Here is a 14,548-nt window from a genome sequence, read left to right as displayed (position 1 = left end):
CACCCGCCCCTCACCATCCGAGTGGACGGCAGCGGCCCAGCCCGAATGGAGCCCTCCAGCCCTCCAGGCTCCAACCCTCCGAGCCCTCCGATCCCTCCGAGCCCTCTTTGGGGGCAGTCACATACGCCGCGACTTCGTTTTCTTTACCTTTATGCGACCCCTCCCGAAGGGCCCTTCCGACCCCTCTCGAGCCCTCCCGCCACGAAGATCCTCCCTTGTCCGACCGTCCCTCCGAGCCCACCCGGCGTCCGAGGAGGGGGTTAGCCCTGTGGAGCCCGACGCCGATCCGACGGGGACCCCTCCAGCCCTATGGGCTGGCGAGCCCTCCGAGGGCCCAACTTGAGAATCGTGCTTTTTGGGTTAGGGACGAAGGCGAAGGACCGATTGCGGTGAAGGACCGCAGGTTAGGGACCGATCGCCGCCGCTCACGCCAGCGGACGGTCGTCGTCAGTGATGTTAGCTACGCCACCGTCTACCTCGTGCGACATGCGCTCGCCGGCATCGAGCGAGCAACGTGTTCGACCGACCGGCTTGCTGTGCGGACGGCTTCTTGTGGCTCTCGTCGAGAGCGTTTTGCGGCCCGGCGGGTGGGAGAACATGTGTCGTTTGATGTGTCACTGTGTACGTCATGTCAGTCTTGATAACAAGCACGGTCGATCCGTCAAAGCGATATACTCGTCACGTCACGCTGGACGGCTTGCACGGAGCTCTGTGACGGCACACATCAGGAAGACCGCCGTACGGCAAGAAGAGCTCGATGGGGAGCGAGAACCGTCAGAGGAGGTTCAGGGGTAACCTGAGTCCTCCGTGACGCGCTCAATCGCTCTCAAGCGGGTGGCTCTCGAAAATCCTCGATATCTTCCGAAAAGACTGCTCTTGCCCAGAGCAGCCGACGCGATGCAGACGGAGGCGCAGAAAGGCTACGAGTACTCAACGAGTTCCGCGACCTACGCAGTCAAACCTGGGGGGAACTGACCGCATCAAGGCGGACTTCCGACACCTCCGTGAGCACCTTTGGCGATTCTCGCTCCCCATCGAGCTCTTCTTGCCGTCGGCTCTTCCTGTGTGCCGGCACAGAGCTCCGTGCAAGCCGTTCAACGTGATCGTGACGAGTGTATCGCTTGACGGATCGACCGTACTTGTTATCAAGACTGATATGACGTACACAGTGACACATCAGACGACACATATTCTCCCACCCGCCGGGACGCAAAACGCTCTCGACGAGAGCCACAAGAAGCCGTCCACACAGCAAGCCGCTCCTCGGACAGGCGAGCTCGCTCGATGTCGGCGAGCGCATTGCGCACGCTTTGGACGGTGGCGAAGCCAAAAACACCGATGGTGGCCGTCCGCTGGCGTGAGTGGTGGCGATCGGTCCCTAACCTGTCGCTCGCGGTCCCTAACCCATCAGTAGTCCTTCGCGCTTTATTATTAGTCCCTAACCAAAAAGCACGATTCTCAAGTTGGGCCCTCCCTCCGGTCGGAGGCGGGAGGGGTGGAAGTGGGAGGGCTCGAAGACGGACCTCTCTCGCTCCGGGAGGGTGGAGGGGTGGAGGGTGGAGGGGTGGAGGGGTGGTTGAGCCCTCTAGCTCTCTCTGTCGATATAGCCCTACCCCTCCCTCCCGCCGTTTTATTTAGGGCCTACCCACACCCACAAGAAATCTCTCTCTCTCCCACCAGTGCATTTCCGAACGGCTTCGAGGGTTTTCCGGCTTGGATGAGTGAGAGAGGTAGGTAGGTAGAAAGGTGAAGAACAGCCAGGCTCGGACTGGACACCAACGCTGGTGGTGGACGACGCTGGACAGATGATGACGGCACGCACGAGCGACACACAGACACAAACAAGCTCACAAGACACACAGCCAGCGGGCTGCCACACACCCTGAGTCGGCTTACACATAACTCAAGGCCATATCCTCTGAGAGACTGACTAAGCACTGTTATGCATCCGAGCCGGAAGTTGGTCAAGACGACGGTCAAATCGCCTGGCGATCTGGCCCTCTTCTTACCTGCCTCCATTTTGCCCTTTTGATCGCGAGCTACTTTTACCAGAGTCTGCCGCATGCGGGTCGAGGAAGAAGACGAGGAGGTCTCGGGCATCACCGGATCAATGGTTCGTGCCCTTCCTTTCGCCCTGCCTTTCGCGAAATCGAGCGACGATCCGAATATCGCAAGCGGCTGTGGCGAGATCCAGAGCTCGCAGTCGATTCTGTCGCAGTGGCGCAGATCGACACATCCCATCAACCGCCCCAGCGGTATGGGGCATGGAGCCGACGCCGCCGAAGCTGCCGCCTTCACCACCGCCGCCTCCACCGCCGCCGCCTCCAACGCCTCCGCCTCCACCACTGCCAATGCCGCCGACGCCGCCCCGCGTCCGCAAGGGCGCGAGGGACTGAATGCGCGCGTGAGCACGACGCGATCGACCCTCTTCCGCATCGACAACAGCGGCATCGCGCGGGTGGACGAGGGGAGAGAGCCCAGCTGCCTTTACCGTCTCAGGCGCGGAGAGCTCCGGAGCCCAACCCGCCGCTCGCCCAGCATGCCACGCGCCTCTGACTGCATGCGCCGCCGGTACGGCCAGGCGGGCCGTCTTCCGGGGAGAAGACGAGCAGTCGCTCACGCTGCTCACCGTGCGGCGGGCGCCCGGGGGAGACGAGGCTTGCCCTGCCTCTCCCAGCAACGCCCCCCGACATAGTCGCGATGCTTCCTAGTGGCCTGTCTCAGAACGTGGAGATGCGGCTGAGCCTCGCCCCTAGTTTGCAGAGAACACCCCGCCCCCCGGAGCCGCAGGTGCCGCTGGGCCAGCTGCTGTGCACGCGACTACCGCCGCCCTTGCTTCCCGACGAGCCGCTGACGACTCCCGTGTACGTGCGCGCCGAGGGCTCGCTCGCGCCCGAGTCCGCCGCCGCACTCGATGCTATCTTCGCGCGGCTCGCAGTCCTCGCCCAGAGGAAGCGAGACGGCCCCAGCGAGCAGAGCGCCCGCGACACCGAATTGGCCAGGGCCGAGAGCATTTTTGTCGCCCCGACCCCAGTGGCTGAGCAGCAGCAGAAGAGAGGCGTTCGTGCAACCCTAGCCCCCCCCGAGGCTGAGCAGCAGCAGAGGCGTTAGCCTTTCTCCACAGAGCCGTAATTTCAAGTCGCACTCTACATGCATGTCCCACGAGTCACATTCTGATAAATGAAAATCTTCGCAAGACACAAGAGTCAAGACTGAGACTGACAAGACTCGCGCCGCGATCCTGAATTCCGGCAATCGGCGATCGCTCAAGGCGCACACTCTGATGAAACTGATCCCTCTCCCCTCGTGTGCGCCCGGCGTATGGCAAACAATTATCCCACATTTCCACCTACAGCTCGTCGTGTGCATGTAAGGCCACCTCGTCCCCTCCAAGGAACGCCCCGCCCCCGTCCACGACCACCATCTCGAGAGGCTTGAAGGCCTTGGACTCGACCAGCGCGTCGCTCGACGCGAGGTCAAAGTGGTGGAGCGAGAATGGCACGCTGAAGGTCAAGACACCGAGGACCTCCCCGCTCGGAATCATGAATGGCGGGCTGAAACAGCCCCACCCTATCCTTCGGCCGCCCGAAAAGGCGGAGATCTGCGTCTGCTTGCTTGTCGTGTAGCTCGATCGCGGCCTCACAAGCGCCCTCTCACCAGCCGCCGGCCCGTTGAAGGCCAGCTGCAGGGAGCGCACGTGGTCAAGCTGAGCAAAGATACGCACTTGACGCTCTCGGTCACGACCGGAAAGCACCACGAACCCAGGACCGTTGCCCGTCGCAAAGGAGACGCGCGTGGCCGAGGCGCTGGCACCCACCTCCACCCACGTGCTCTCTGGCCGGTCATAGGCAATTTCGATCACGCCCTGCGCCGATCCGGCTGCAAAGGTGACGGTGCAGAGGCGTCCCGATGCGGGCAACCCAGCCGGTGAGATGCGCAGGATGCTGACCACGGGTGGTGAGCCGGAGCTGTCCACCTTTGCAATGCTGCCTGGCGGGGCCCCGACGACTGTCGCAGGAGTTGCACCCCTGAAGCCGAGCGATACCGCGGCGGGCGTGAGCTTCCCAAACTCAAAGATCGAGCCGTGGCCAGCTGCCACGTAGACATCAAGTCTCGGAGACCCGCCCGTGTCGTCGGGGCGTGGCACACCAATGACAATGGCGCGGGCATCAGCAAGCACGCTGCTGGGCGCGCCGTCAGTGGCCGCCGCAGCAACAACGGCCAATTCAAAGAACATTGCCGCGCGGGCGGCGGCGCGGCGGCCGCTGCGGAAACAGATTCTGATGGCTCGCTGCCTGACACTGTAGGCGCGTGCGAAGCGAAGAGGGGACGTGCGCCGCAGCTCAGGCTTTTCACAAGTCTTTGTCGAGTTTCATTCGCAGTCCTTGTTATTGACAAGAAAATACGTGCTATCGCGCTTTGCGCTGGTCTATGAGAGGTTGAGGTGCGAGCCCTGGAGGCTTCACATAAACGCACCACATTTCATCACCCCTTTTAGGAGCAAACTCTTTTGCTCGTAGCCAGATGCCGATCATCCGTGCACACGGCCCGCTGGGTGCTCTTCATAGCTCCCCGGTGAGTGAGACTCTCGCTCGCCAGTCGGAAGCGGCGTCGATCTCCATGAGCGTCGCCCGGCGTCGGCCGGCCGGGGACCGCCATCAGCGGGTCGGCACTGACTGAGGCAGACACGAGCGGGCGTGACGCTGGATTACACGTGCGCTTGCCTGCTCCAACGTCTGCGCCGTCGGCCCAAACTTGGCGCGCTGGCGGCCCGCCGCCCCCTCCCCCCTTCCCCCACCCACTAACCACCGCAGGGGCCGGGGCTGGTGAGCCTGGGAGGACTGCGCAGCACTCTCCAAGTCCAACATCCAAGTCTCTGCTCCAAGTCGCAAGTGGAAGTGCATTCACGACGCCAGTTCCCAGATTTCAAGCATGTAGCATCGGGGTCGAGGTCATGGCGGTCGAGGGGTACCCCGGCGTACCGGCAAGGCCATAACACACGAAAATCCTATTTTTCACTGTTGGAAAGGGAACTGTACCCGGACCCGGTCTCCCGTGACGAAAAACGACCAACGCACCGGGCGCCTGCCCGAGAACTTGAGTTCGAATACGTAGGAGGCATCAGAGCAAAATTGAGCCCGCTCAGGTGTGAAAAAAATATAGAAGGGGCAACTCGCCGATTTCGAACAGGAGGCCACTCGACCATCGAGGTGCCACCGGCCGACCTCAGCAGAGAGTAGATGTTCGTGGACTGGTAGCGTCGGACCGGCGGCCCATACTAGCACATTACCGAGGGATCACACACACACCGACGCCCGAAGTGCCAAGAAGGACGTCATCAGTACGAAACCTCAGAAGGCCATGGGCGCCGAGAGAACATTCCCTCGAGAGGACACAAAGGAAGCCGTCGCATCGATCTTGCCTGAGCCTCTCCTCCGACGATGCGCTTTTCCTAAATCGATCTTGCCTGAGCCTCTCCTCCGACGACCAAATTGCGCGCGTCGGCCGCGGCTCGCAGCAACTGCAGCGACTCTGCGCACAACTGCCCGGATACCTCGAGCCGCGTGCGCCGGCTGCGCGCGTCTCCCCTCATGCCGACGCAGCTGGCGGGCAGTGCCGTGAGCAGCGCTGTCCAGGCGCACCACGCAACCTCGGAAGGGTCGACGAGGGTCGAACCTCGCGGTGTGTCTGCGGCGCTGCCGCCTCCGCGCGAATCGGGCGTCCCCGCACGCGCCATGCCGAGGCAGCGGAGCTGGTTGCCGCGTACGACGCGCGCGGCGAAGCCGATGAGTTCCCTCACCGCGCCGATGAGGCCTCCAGCCGGGTGTGCGGCGGCAGAGCGGCCCACGGCGGCGAGCGCGGCGCTGACGGCGTGCAGCAGCCCGTGGTAGACGTTGCGGCGGACGGCGACCGCAGAGTTGAGCGTTGGGTCGACAAAGACAGCGCGCAGCTGCGCCTTTACGGCGGTGCGCATCCGCGCACGCAGCTGCGGCTTGTGCGCCCGCGGGCCCATGCTCACGTGCGCGCGGCGGCGGCTCATGTCGGGGTGCACCTCGCACGTCGCCATGTTGAGCAGGAGGCCGCACCAGCGGAAGTAGCGGCGCGCCCTCCCGTCGGTGGCGCTCGCGCCTTGAGCGGGAGCCCGCAACGCGCGCGGGTCGTTGTGCCCTGCGGCGGCGAGCGAGCCCGCGGCCGCCGTGACGGAGTCGGCGGTGTCGGCGGTCGAGGCGGGCGGCGCCGTGCTCGAGGCCACGCACGTCTTCGCGACGCTGGTCGCGCCTCCGTACCGCGGGAAGCCGCTCCCCATCGCGGAGAGGAAGCCGTCCCGCGTGCGCTCGACCGCCGAGACGCAGAGCGAGTCGTCAATCAGCCGCAGCAGCAACGACCCCTCCCACGTCGCCTCCCCGTGCGCGGCGGCGGCGGGCGCGGCGGCGGGCGCGGCGGCGGGCGCTGGCTGCGGCTGGAGCCTCGGCGTGGACGGCAGGCGGGAGAGGTAGGTCGCGAGGAGCGAGAGGTCAAGGGCTCCGTAGTGGAGGCAGCAGACCAGCGCGCCCGCGACGGCCCCTTGCGGGATCCCGCTCCGCTGGACGTAGGCGCGGCCGTCGACGAGGGCGACGGAAGAGGAGACGAGCTGCCGCAGCGCCGCGCCGACCTGCTCGGCGCTGATGGCGCCGCCAGACTGCCGATCGACGAGCAAGGCTCCGCGCAGCCGACCGGCGAGCGCACCGCCGTATGCTCCTCCGCCGCCGCCATCTCCCACTCCGCCGCCGCCGCCCCCTCCGTCCGCCGCCACGCTGAAGGGTCTGGCGGCGAGGCGCGGCCCGGCCGGCTTGAAGATGAAGAGCTGGTGCCTACACGCACCAGCATCACGCACCTCAAGGGACCTCGCGCAGACGCAGGAAGCGAGGGCGAGACGGAGGAGTTACAGTCGCGAGGGGCCCTCTCCGCGCGAACGCAGTGCCGCGTCGACGGCGGCGAGAGCCTCGCGCTGGTCGATGGTGTCGTAGCAAGCGACCAGGTCGGTCGACCCAAAGTGGAGAGCGCAGCCGGGCGCGCGCAGGCGCCGCTCCGCGGCGAAGGCGCGCCACCTCTCGTGCACGGCATCGAGGGAGAGGAGAGAAGTGCCGAGCAGGCCGGGGGAGAGGCGCGCCTGGGGGGGAAGCGGCACGCGGGGCTCCGGTGACGCCGGGCGCGCAGACGGGCGAGTCGCGCCGCCGGGCGATGGGGGAGCGGGGGGGAGCAGCGGACCGCACGCGAGAGCTCTACGAAGGGGTGGCGCAGCTGCGCGTTGACGGGGGCGAGCAGGAGCCGCGCGACGCGCCCGCCCGCCCGGCGGGCAGTGAGCGAGTGCTTCGAGATGGCGGGGCGGGCCAGGTCGAAGATAGGCCGGAAGGAGGCGCCCGGCTTTGGCAGCAGCCGCAGCCGGCTCGCCCCGATCGCACGGCCGGGCTCGCCGAGCAGCGTCGCCGCACGGTCGCGCGACAGCCCCTCTAGCATGGTCCGCTTCACCCGCCGCAGCGCCAGCCGCTGCAGCCGGATCCACACGCCGCGCGGCCAGTAGAAGCGCGCCCCGCCGCTCGCGGTGTTGCGCGACGCCACGAAGACGCGCCGAGCCAGCGGCAGGAGCAACCGGTGCGCGAGCCAGCGCAGCAGAGAGGCGAGGTCGGCCTGCCGGCGCCGCTCCGCCGCGGCGCCAGCCGTGCCGCCACGGGGAGCGGCGGCGGGGAGGGGCTGCATCCACGCGCACTCGGAGGTGCGCATGCCGCGAAGCAGCAGGTGGGCAGGGTCGCGCCCGCTCGGCGCCTCGACCAGGCTGGCCAGGTTGCGCGACAAGGAGCGCCAGTTGTGCTTTCCTGCCGAGAGGGAGGACCACGGAGGGAGTGAGCCGCGGGGGAGGACAGAGGTGGAGTAGACAGGAGACTCGGGCGGGCGGGCAGGGTGGCGCGAAGGGGCGTGGAGGCGACCGGTGGCGCCCGTGAGGCCCAAGTGGAGGGGAGTCTAGGCGGTGTGTGGGCGACGTGCCTCCCAGGAGAGGTGTCTCGGAGGTGTCTCGGAGGTGTCTCGGAAGTGTCTCGGAAGTGTCTCGGAAGTGTCTCGGAAGTGTTAGCGACGTGCCTCCCAGGAGAGCGTGCGGCACCACTCTCCGGCACACGGCGCGCAGCCAGAGGCCAACCTTCTCCGGCCGCACGCCTACAGGGCAGCCTCCGGCCAGCCCTCGGGCGGGGCTCCTCAGCCAGATGCCTCTCCTCGCCGGACGGGTGCCCAGCTGCAGCAGCCGGCCGTACTGACCCTTCGCCCTCCACTCCCCGCCACACTCGCCCGCCGCCCGCCTCGGGGCGGCGCGGACTTCCTCGCGATTCTCCTCGTGCCCCTCCTCCCAAGCCTCGCAGTCAACGCCGCCGCCACCGCCGCCGCCACCGCTACCGCCGCCGCCGCCGCCGCCGCCGCCGCCGCCGTCACCGCCGCCGCCGTCACCGCCGCCGCCGTCACCGCCGCCGCCGTCACCGCCGCCGCCGTCACCGCCGCCGCCGTCACCGCCGCCGCCGTGCAAGCCACTCGCGGCCGGAGCTGTTGCGTCCGGAGGGGCGGCCAGGTCGACGCCGCTGGGGAAGTGAGCGCGGAGGAGGCCGTGGTAGCTGCAGCGGCGGTGGCGGCGGAGGAGCTGTGCGAGGAGCACCGCCGCAGCAGCCTCGCGCAAGTGAGAGCCCTCACCCGCCGGAGGGCGGCAGGGCGCTCCTCGCGGGCCTGGCTTAGCGCCCTCGAGCAGAATCTCGGCGATGAGCGCCGCCACCGGAGGGCTGATCCCGGCTCCAGCCCTCTCCGCCGCAGGCGCAGGCGCAGGCGCAGGCGCAGGCGCAGGCGCAGGCGCAGGCGCAGGCGCAGGCGCAGGCGCAGGCGCGGGGGCAGCAAACGCTCCGCCAAACGCAGACGCTGCCGAGGCGTCGCCGGCGTCGCGAGGGCCGGGTTCGACGGTGTCGTCGGCTGCGTCGGCGAGGGCGGCTGCAGCGGTGGGCGGGGCGGCTTTCACGCAAGAGGGTGCGGCAGCGGCGGCGTCTTCAGACACACGCGCGAGCTTTGCTCGCCGCCGCCGCCAGCAGCTCAGGCGGGGCCGCTTATTGCGGGACAAGGCGACAGCTTGCCTGACCGCGGCGGGCGCGGCAGGCGCGGGCGCGGCAGGCGCGGGCGCGGTGGCCGGAAGGACGAGCGCATTGGGCGTGGCGCGGTGCGGTGACGTGGCGCGGTGCGGTGGTACGGGTTGCGGCGGGCGCCTCGCTGGCTCCGCCTCCGCACGCTTGCCATCGTCGGCGGAGCTTCTCCCAAAGCCCACGGGCGGGAGAGGCCCGGTCAGCTGCAGGTAGGAGCCGTTTGGCAGGGGTGAGAGCAGCGAGCCCGTGGTGAGAAGGTTGACCATCGCGGCAGATCCGATGCGCGAGCGGAGCAGCTCCCACCCGGGCGTGTTGAGCAGGTTGACTGTGGTGGACGCGTAGTTGGGGCAGTGCCCACCGCGGTCCTCGGCGACACGCTGCCCGAGGGCAAGCACGCTCTGCTCTGCGCCGCACCGCCGCTGCCGCTCGACGGCGAGGGCGACGGCGCGCCGCACGACGATGTGCTGGGCCTCGCCGTCGAGCGCGGCGTCGGGCGGTAGTGGCTCAGAGCCGGCCGGTGCGTGGATGAGCGTCTCGCGGACGAGGCGGCGCAGCGGCGCTGGGTCATGTGGCAGCATGAGACCACTTCAGATCGCCACCCGCATGCCACCGGGAGGCCCCAGAGCGGGCACAATCATATTTTTCATTTTCTTTTCACCAGGGTGCGAATTCTTCTTGCACCTTTGCTGTGGCGCCGACTCTTGCTTGCCGCCGCTCCTTCTATCAGAACGGGAACGCTCCCGACGCTATGGGTCTTGTCTTCAGCTCCTTGTGGAACCGCCTCTTTGGCGCCTCGGAGCACAAGATCGTGATGGTCGGCCTCGACAACGCTGGGAAAACGACGTTGCTGTACAGGTGAGCGCGAGCGCGGACGGCATTCCCGCAGCGCACGTCCCGACCCCCCTCCCCAACCGCGGCGGCAGGCTTGCGCTGGGCGAGGTGATCGAGAGCAGTCCGACGGTGGGCTCGAACGTCGAGGAGGTGGCGCACAGAAACGTGCGCTTCCAGGTGTGGGACCTCGGAGGGCAGGATAAGCTGCGCAAGGTGTGGGCGACGTACTACGTGGGCGCGACGGCGGTCGTGCTCGTCGTCGACTCGATGGATCGCACGCGGTTGCCCACGCTCAAACAGGAGCTCGACGCGCTGGTGGGGAGCGAGGCGCTTGCGGGTGCGGTGCTGCTGGTCTTTGCAAACAAGCAGGACCTGGCGGGGGCGATGACGGCGGTCGAGATAACCGAGTCGCTGCAGCTGCACGGGATCAAGGACCACGGCTGGCAGATACAGGCCTGCTCGGCCACCACGGGCGAGGGGCTCTACGAGGGGCTCGACTGGCTGACACATGCGCTCAAGAACCCGGCGAGAACATGAGCAGGGCGGGCTGCACTCGGCCCTGGCGACACCTCTGGCGCAGGTCGCAGAGGTGAGACGGCGCGATGGACGTGAGATGTGTCCACGGAGAGGCTCGACGTTGGTATCCCTATCCCTGTCCTGACTCCTGAGCGGTCCTGTGCGCTCGCCGTGGGCCTATTTCTCGGTGTGGCCCCGGGCGCCCTCGCGCCTCGGGCCCCGCCTCCGTCCGTCCGAGGAGATTGGGCCCGCACTCCGCACCTCTCGTGCAGCTAAGCTTAAATATAAAGCGCAGACAGAACAGACACCTCCACTCCCTCTCTCTCGGCCAGTTTATTACTAATATAATATTACGCACGGTGTAGCCCGTCCGGGCTCCGGGGGGCGTCCCCGCGCCGTCGCGTGTGGGTGTGGATCTCCACGCGCACACTAGCTCACACATAATGTTTCGAAAGACGTGCGAACCGTACCCTGACGGGCCCCTCGGGGTCGCTGAGTGCGGCAAGCGGAGCCGGCGCAACAGCGGGCGCGCCACGCGACGCCACGCGCGGTTGGACGGAGGAGAACCTCAGTTGAGGACAAACGAATAGACGAAGTAGAGGAGCGTCAGCCCCGGGATGGCGAGGAGAGCGCCGACCTGGTAGGTGGCGACCGCGACCTCCTTGCCCGACGGGGCCTCTGCCTTTGCGGCCTGCCGCGTGGATGCGACGGGCGGCTTGCCTTCGCCGCTGCGCTGCTGCTTCTTCTCCGCCAGCCGATCGAGCAGGTCGGCAAAGGCAAAGACTGCGTCCCGCGGCTCGAGCTTTTTGCCGGTGCTGCCCTTGCGGATCGCCGCGAGGCTCGCCGGCGCCTTTGCGGCGACGTCCAGCACCTCCTTGACGCCCTCGACGGGCGGTGCCACGGACGCGACCTCCTCGACAACCACCTTTGCCACGCGGCTGACCGGTCTGACGTACTGCTTCTGAAGCTGCTCCCACGCGCCGGACCGTTCCTTGCGGGCCGTGACAATCGCGCCGCGCAGGTCGTCCCACCCATCGTCGCGGGGCGAGAGGGTGAAGACCGTGTCTGCCGCCTCCTCTGCTGCTGGCGGCTCCGCCGCCTCAGTCGTCTCGGCGCTCGCGATGCGGCCAGCGCGATTGCAGCTCAGAGAAGGGGCGCGAGCGATCGGCGTCAGCGGCGGGGATAGACGACCGGTATGCGTCAGCGCGATGCTCAGCACCGTGTAACCCAGCATCGGCGCTCGTGGAGCGGATGGCTCAGGAATCTTCTCAGGGACCCAAAAAAGAGAAATGAGAGTTCAGAACACACCAGCGCAACACTACAGGGACCCGTCCATCATCGAGGCGGCCGCCTCCTCCGCCTCGCGCTCCATCTCGGTCGACGCAAGGATGCGGTCAGCGATCGGCCTCACGACGTCAGGCGAGCCGGGCAGCGAGCGGCGGCCCGCCTCGCACGCGCGCGTGAGGGCCGGCTCGATCGGCACGCGGCCGAGGAAGGGGACGCCGAAGCTGGCCGCCATGGCCTCCGCGCCGCCTCGGGCGGCGGGGAAGACGTCCACGTGCGCCGACAGCTCGAGCAGCTCGGGGCACCGCTCGGCGAGCAGGGCGAGCGCCGGGCCGGTCGCGTCGGCGCCGTCGGCGTCGCGCAGCGTGAGCGAGCGCAGCGGGACGGCCAGGCCGCTCATGTTCTCGACCACGCCGAGGACGCGGAGCTGCGTCTTTGCGCAGAAGGAGAGCTCCTTGCGCACGTCGAGCAGCGCCACCTCCTGCGGCGTCGACACGACGATCGCGCCGTCGTGCGGGCCGAGAGTGGCGCCGAGCAGCTGGACGAGCGAGATGTGCTCGTCCGAGGTGCCGGGCGGCGTGTCCACCAGCAGGTAGTCGAGCTCGCCCCAGTCCACGTCCGTGAGGAACTGCCGGATCAGCCCGTTCTTCCGCGGGCCGCGCCAGATGAGCGCCGCGTCGTCCGACGGAGTCATGAAGCCGACCGACATGACGCCCAGCTCGACGTCGGCGGCCGCTGCGTCGTCCGGGTGGTTGACGTACACGGGCGACCAGCCGGACGCGGCTCGGTGCACCGACTGGCCGCGCAGCCCGAGCATCTGCGGCAGCGACGGGCCGCAGATGTCCACGTCGAGCAGCCCGACGCGGAGGCCGCGCGCGGCGAGCGCGAAGCCGAGCTGCGCGGTCATGGTCGACTTGCCCACGCCGCCCTTCCCCGAGAGCACCAGCAGCTTGCGCTTGACGCCCGCGAGCCGCTGCGCAATCACCTCGAGGTCCGGGTCGACGGCGCGGCCGGCGCCCGCGGCGCAGGCCTGCTGGTTGGGGCAACCCTCGCAGCTGCTCGCCTTGCCCGCACCCTCAGAGCTGGGGCCGACGCACGATTCGTTGGCGGCCGACTCGTCCACGGCCATGCGGCAAGGCAGCCACTCTATTTCGCGTCGTTGACATGAAAAAAAGGGCATTTTTTCGGTAAAATTACACAAGACAGAAAAAGAGAGAAAAAACGCGCGCGCAGCGCGCGTAGGCGGCGCGCAGCGCCGCCGCAGGCGGCGGACAGCAGGTGCGCAAAATTAAACGCCATTTTCGGTTCCGCGGTTTTGCCACTAACATCAAATGTCGGGATGATTGATTGATTCGACTACATGCCCGCCTTTGCGCAGGCCAGCGCCGCGCTGTGATACGCATAGGGACGACCCGACCTCTCTGAACTAAGCCAGATTACTGCGAACGAACGCGTAGCACGAACGCGTAGCGCGCGGCGGGGAAGTCAACGGGGCAGCCGGCCGGGCGCCCGGCCGGCCGCGCCCGAGGCGCGAGGGCGTAGACGGGTCACAAATTGCCCGGGACGGCTGGTCACTTGGTCTCTGACGTAGGCCACGCACATGCACATTAAGCGGTGACATGACCTGATTGTTAAGAGCCGGTCCGCGAAATTAAATGCCATTCTCCAGGTATCCATTTTAGCACTATCTTCGAAATCCCGGCCGGTACTGTTTTAAGAATGAGTGAAAGAGGTTGTTGGTATTGTCTCTGAAAGAAATGGGCTCGGCTGCGCCTGGGTTCGGAGCTTCAACGCCGGCCATTGCGCCGAATAAAACGGCGGCAAGTGCCGGACAGTGCACAGGGGCTTCGGCGAGAGCGTCGATGCCTTGAGTTGCCCGCTATGGCCGGGGGCTGCACCGCCGTGTGCATCAAGAAGAACTTGCACATGTGGAAACTGTGTATATGCCGAAAGGTGACGGCGGCGAGGGCGACACGGACGGAGCAGGCGACAAAGGCGAATCCGACGGCGGAGGCGGCGACGGCGACACGGACGGAGGCGGCGAAAGCGAGACCGATGGCGGCGACGGCGACGGCAAGCGAGCTTGCTGCGGGGAGGGCGAGACGGAGGAAGGCAGCGGCGACGGCGACACGGACGGAGGCGGCGACGGCGACACGGACGGAGGCGGCGACGGCGACACGGACGGAGGCGGCGACGGCGACACGGACGGCGGAGCGGCGACAGCGACACGGAAGAAGGCGACGGCGAGACCGACGGCGGCAGCGGCGAGGGCGGCGGCGACGGCGGAGGAGAGAGCGGCGGAGAGGGCGGTGGAGAAGGCCGCGGGGAGGGTGGCGGAGAGGGCGGTGGAGGCGAGGGCGGCGGCGACGGCGGAGGAGAGCGCGGAGGCGACAGTGGCGGAGAGGGCGGCGAGGAGGGTGGCGAACTCGCATTAATTCACCTGCGGGAACCGGAACGGCGGGGAGGGGGGGGACCGAATCGTACCGCGGGCCGCCGGGCAGCGGCCATACCCGCTCGGGGGAGGCAGGGCTCAGAATCGGTTTCAGGCCACAAGGCCGGTGAGTTGGGCGTGACCGTCATCTAGAACGCGCCCGCTCGCTCGCGAAGTCGGTCTGCGGAAGGTAACGACGATTCGGCTAGCTGGGCGTCTGCGGAGGCAACGGGCGGGCTGGCGATCCGCAACGAGGCCTGTTTGTCGCAGTCGGACAGGCACCCGTCGCATCTGTGGACAGGTGTGACGACGGCAGTGACGAGATTGCGGCGCAGCCGCG

The 14,548-nt window shown here is 67.6% G+C and overlaps 5 protein-coding genes across 5 annotated transcripts; 1 reads left to right on the top strand and 4 right to left on the bottom strand.

The window, feature by feature from the left end:
- Positions 1 to 3,349: 3,349 nt before the first annotated feature.
- EMIHUDRAFT_203206 (hypothetical protein) lies at positions 3,350 to 4,237 on the bottom strand (the record flags this gene model as incomplete). Its single annotated transcript, XM_005783470.1, has 1 exon — positions 3,350 to 4,237. The coding sequence occupies one exon, from the start codon at positions 4,235 to 4,237 to the stop codon at positions 3,350 to 3,352; it is 888 nt and encodes a 295-aa protein (XP_005783527.1).
- Positions 4,238 to 6,197: 1,960 nt separating this feature from the next.
- Positions 6,198 to 9,748, bottom strand: EMIHUDRAFT_449665 (hypothetical protein; the record flags this gene model as incomplete). Its single annotated transcript, XM_005783469.1, has 5 exons — positions 9,292 to 9,748; positions 7,748 to 7,853; positions 7,510 to 7,576; positions 6,927 to 7,150; positions 6,198 to 6,851 (listed from the first exon to the last, which is right to left on the bottom strand). Coding segments are annotated over exons 1-5 (1,482 nt in total), but the record flags the coding sequence as incomplete, so codon positions are not given.
- Positions 9,749 to 9,894: 146 nt separating this feature from the next.
- On the top strand, positions 9,895 to 10,796 carry ARL5 (ADP-ribosylation factor; the record flags this gene model as incomplete). Its single annotated transcript, XM_005783468.1, has 2 exons — positions 9,895 to 10,001; positions 10,070 to 10,796. The coding sequence occupies 2 exons, from the start codon at positions 9,895 to 9,897 to the stop codon at positions 10,512 to 10,514; spliced, it is 552 nt and encodes a 183-aa protein (XP_005783525.1). The 3' UTR covers positions 10,515 to 10,796.
- Positions 10,797 to 10,811: 15 nt separating this feature from the next.
- EMIHUDRAFT_449663 (hypothetical protein) lies at positions 10,812 to 11,735 on the bottom strand. The gene has a single exon (XM_005783467.1). It carries the CDS (start codon positions 11,725 to 11,727, stop codon positions 11,062 to 11,064), a length of 666 nt encoding a protein of 221 aa, XP_005783524.1. The 5' UTR covers positions 11,728 to 11,735; the 3' UTR covers positions 10,812 to 11,061.
- A 66-nt stretch (positions 11,736 to 11,801) lies between these two features.
- Positions 11,802 to 12,935, bottom strand: EMIHUDRAFT_434386 (hypothetical protein). The gene has a single exon (XM_005783466.1). It carries the CDS (start codon positions 12,904 to 12,906, stop codon positions 11,812 to 11,814), a length of 1,095 nt encoding a protein of 364 aa, XP_005783523.1. The 5' UTR covers positions 12,907 to 12,935; the 3' UTR covers positions 11,802 to 11,811.
- Positions 12,936 to 14,548: the final 1,613 nt, after the last annotated feature.

This window comes from Emiliania huxleyi, assembly GCF_000372725.1.
Source record: "Emiliania huxleyi CCMP1516 chromosome Unknown EMIHUscaffold_18, whole genome shotgun sequence".
In the NCBI taxonomy this organism is placed as follows: domain Eukaryota; phylum Haptophyta; order Isochrysidales; family Noelaerhabdaceae; genus Emiliania; species Emiliania huxleyi.
This window is presented reverse-complemented; position numbering and strand designations above follow the sequence as displayed.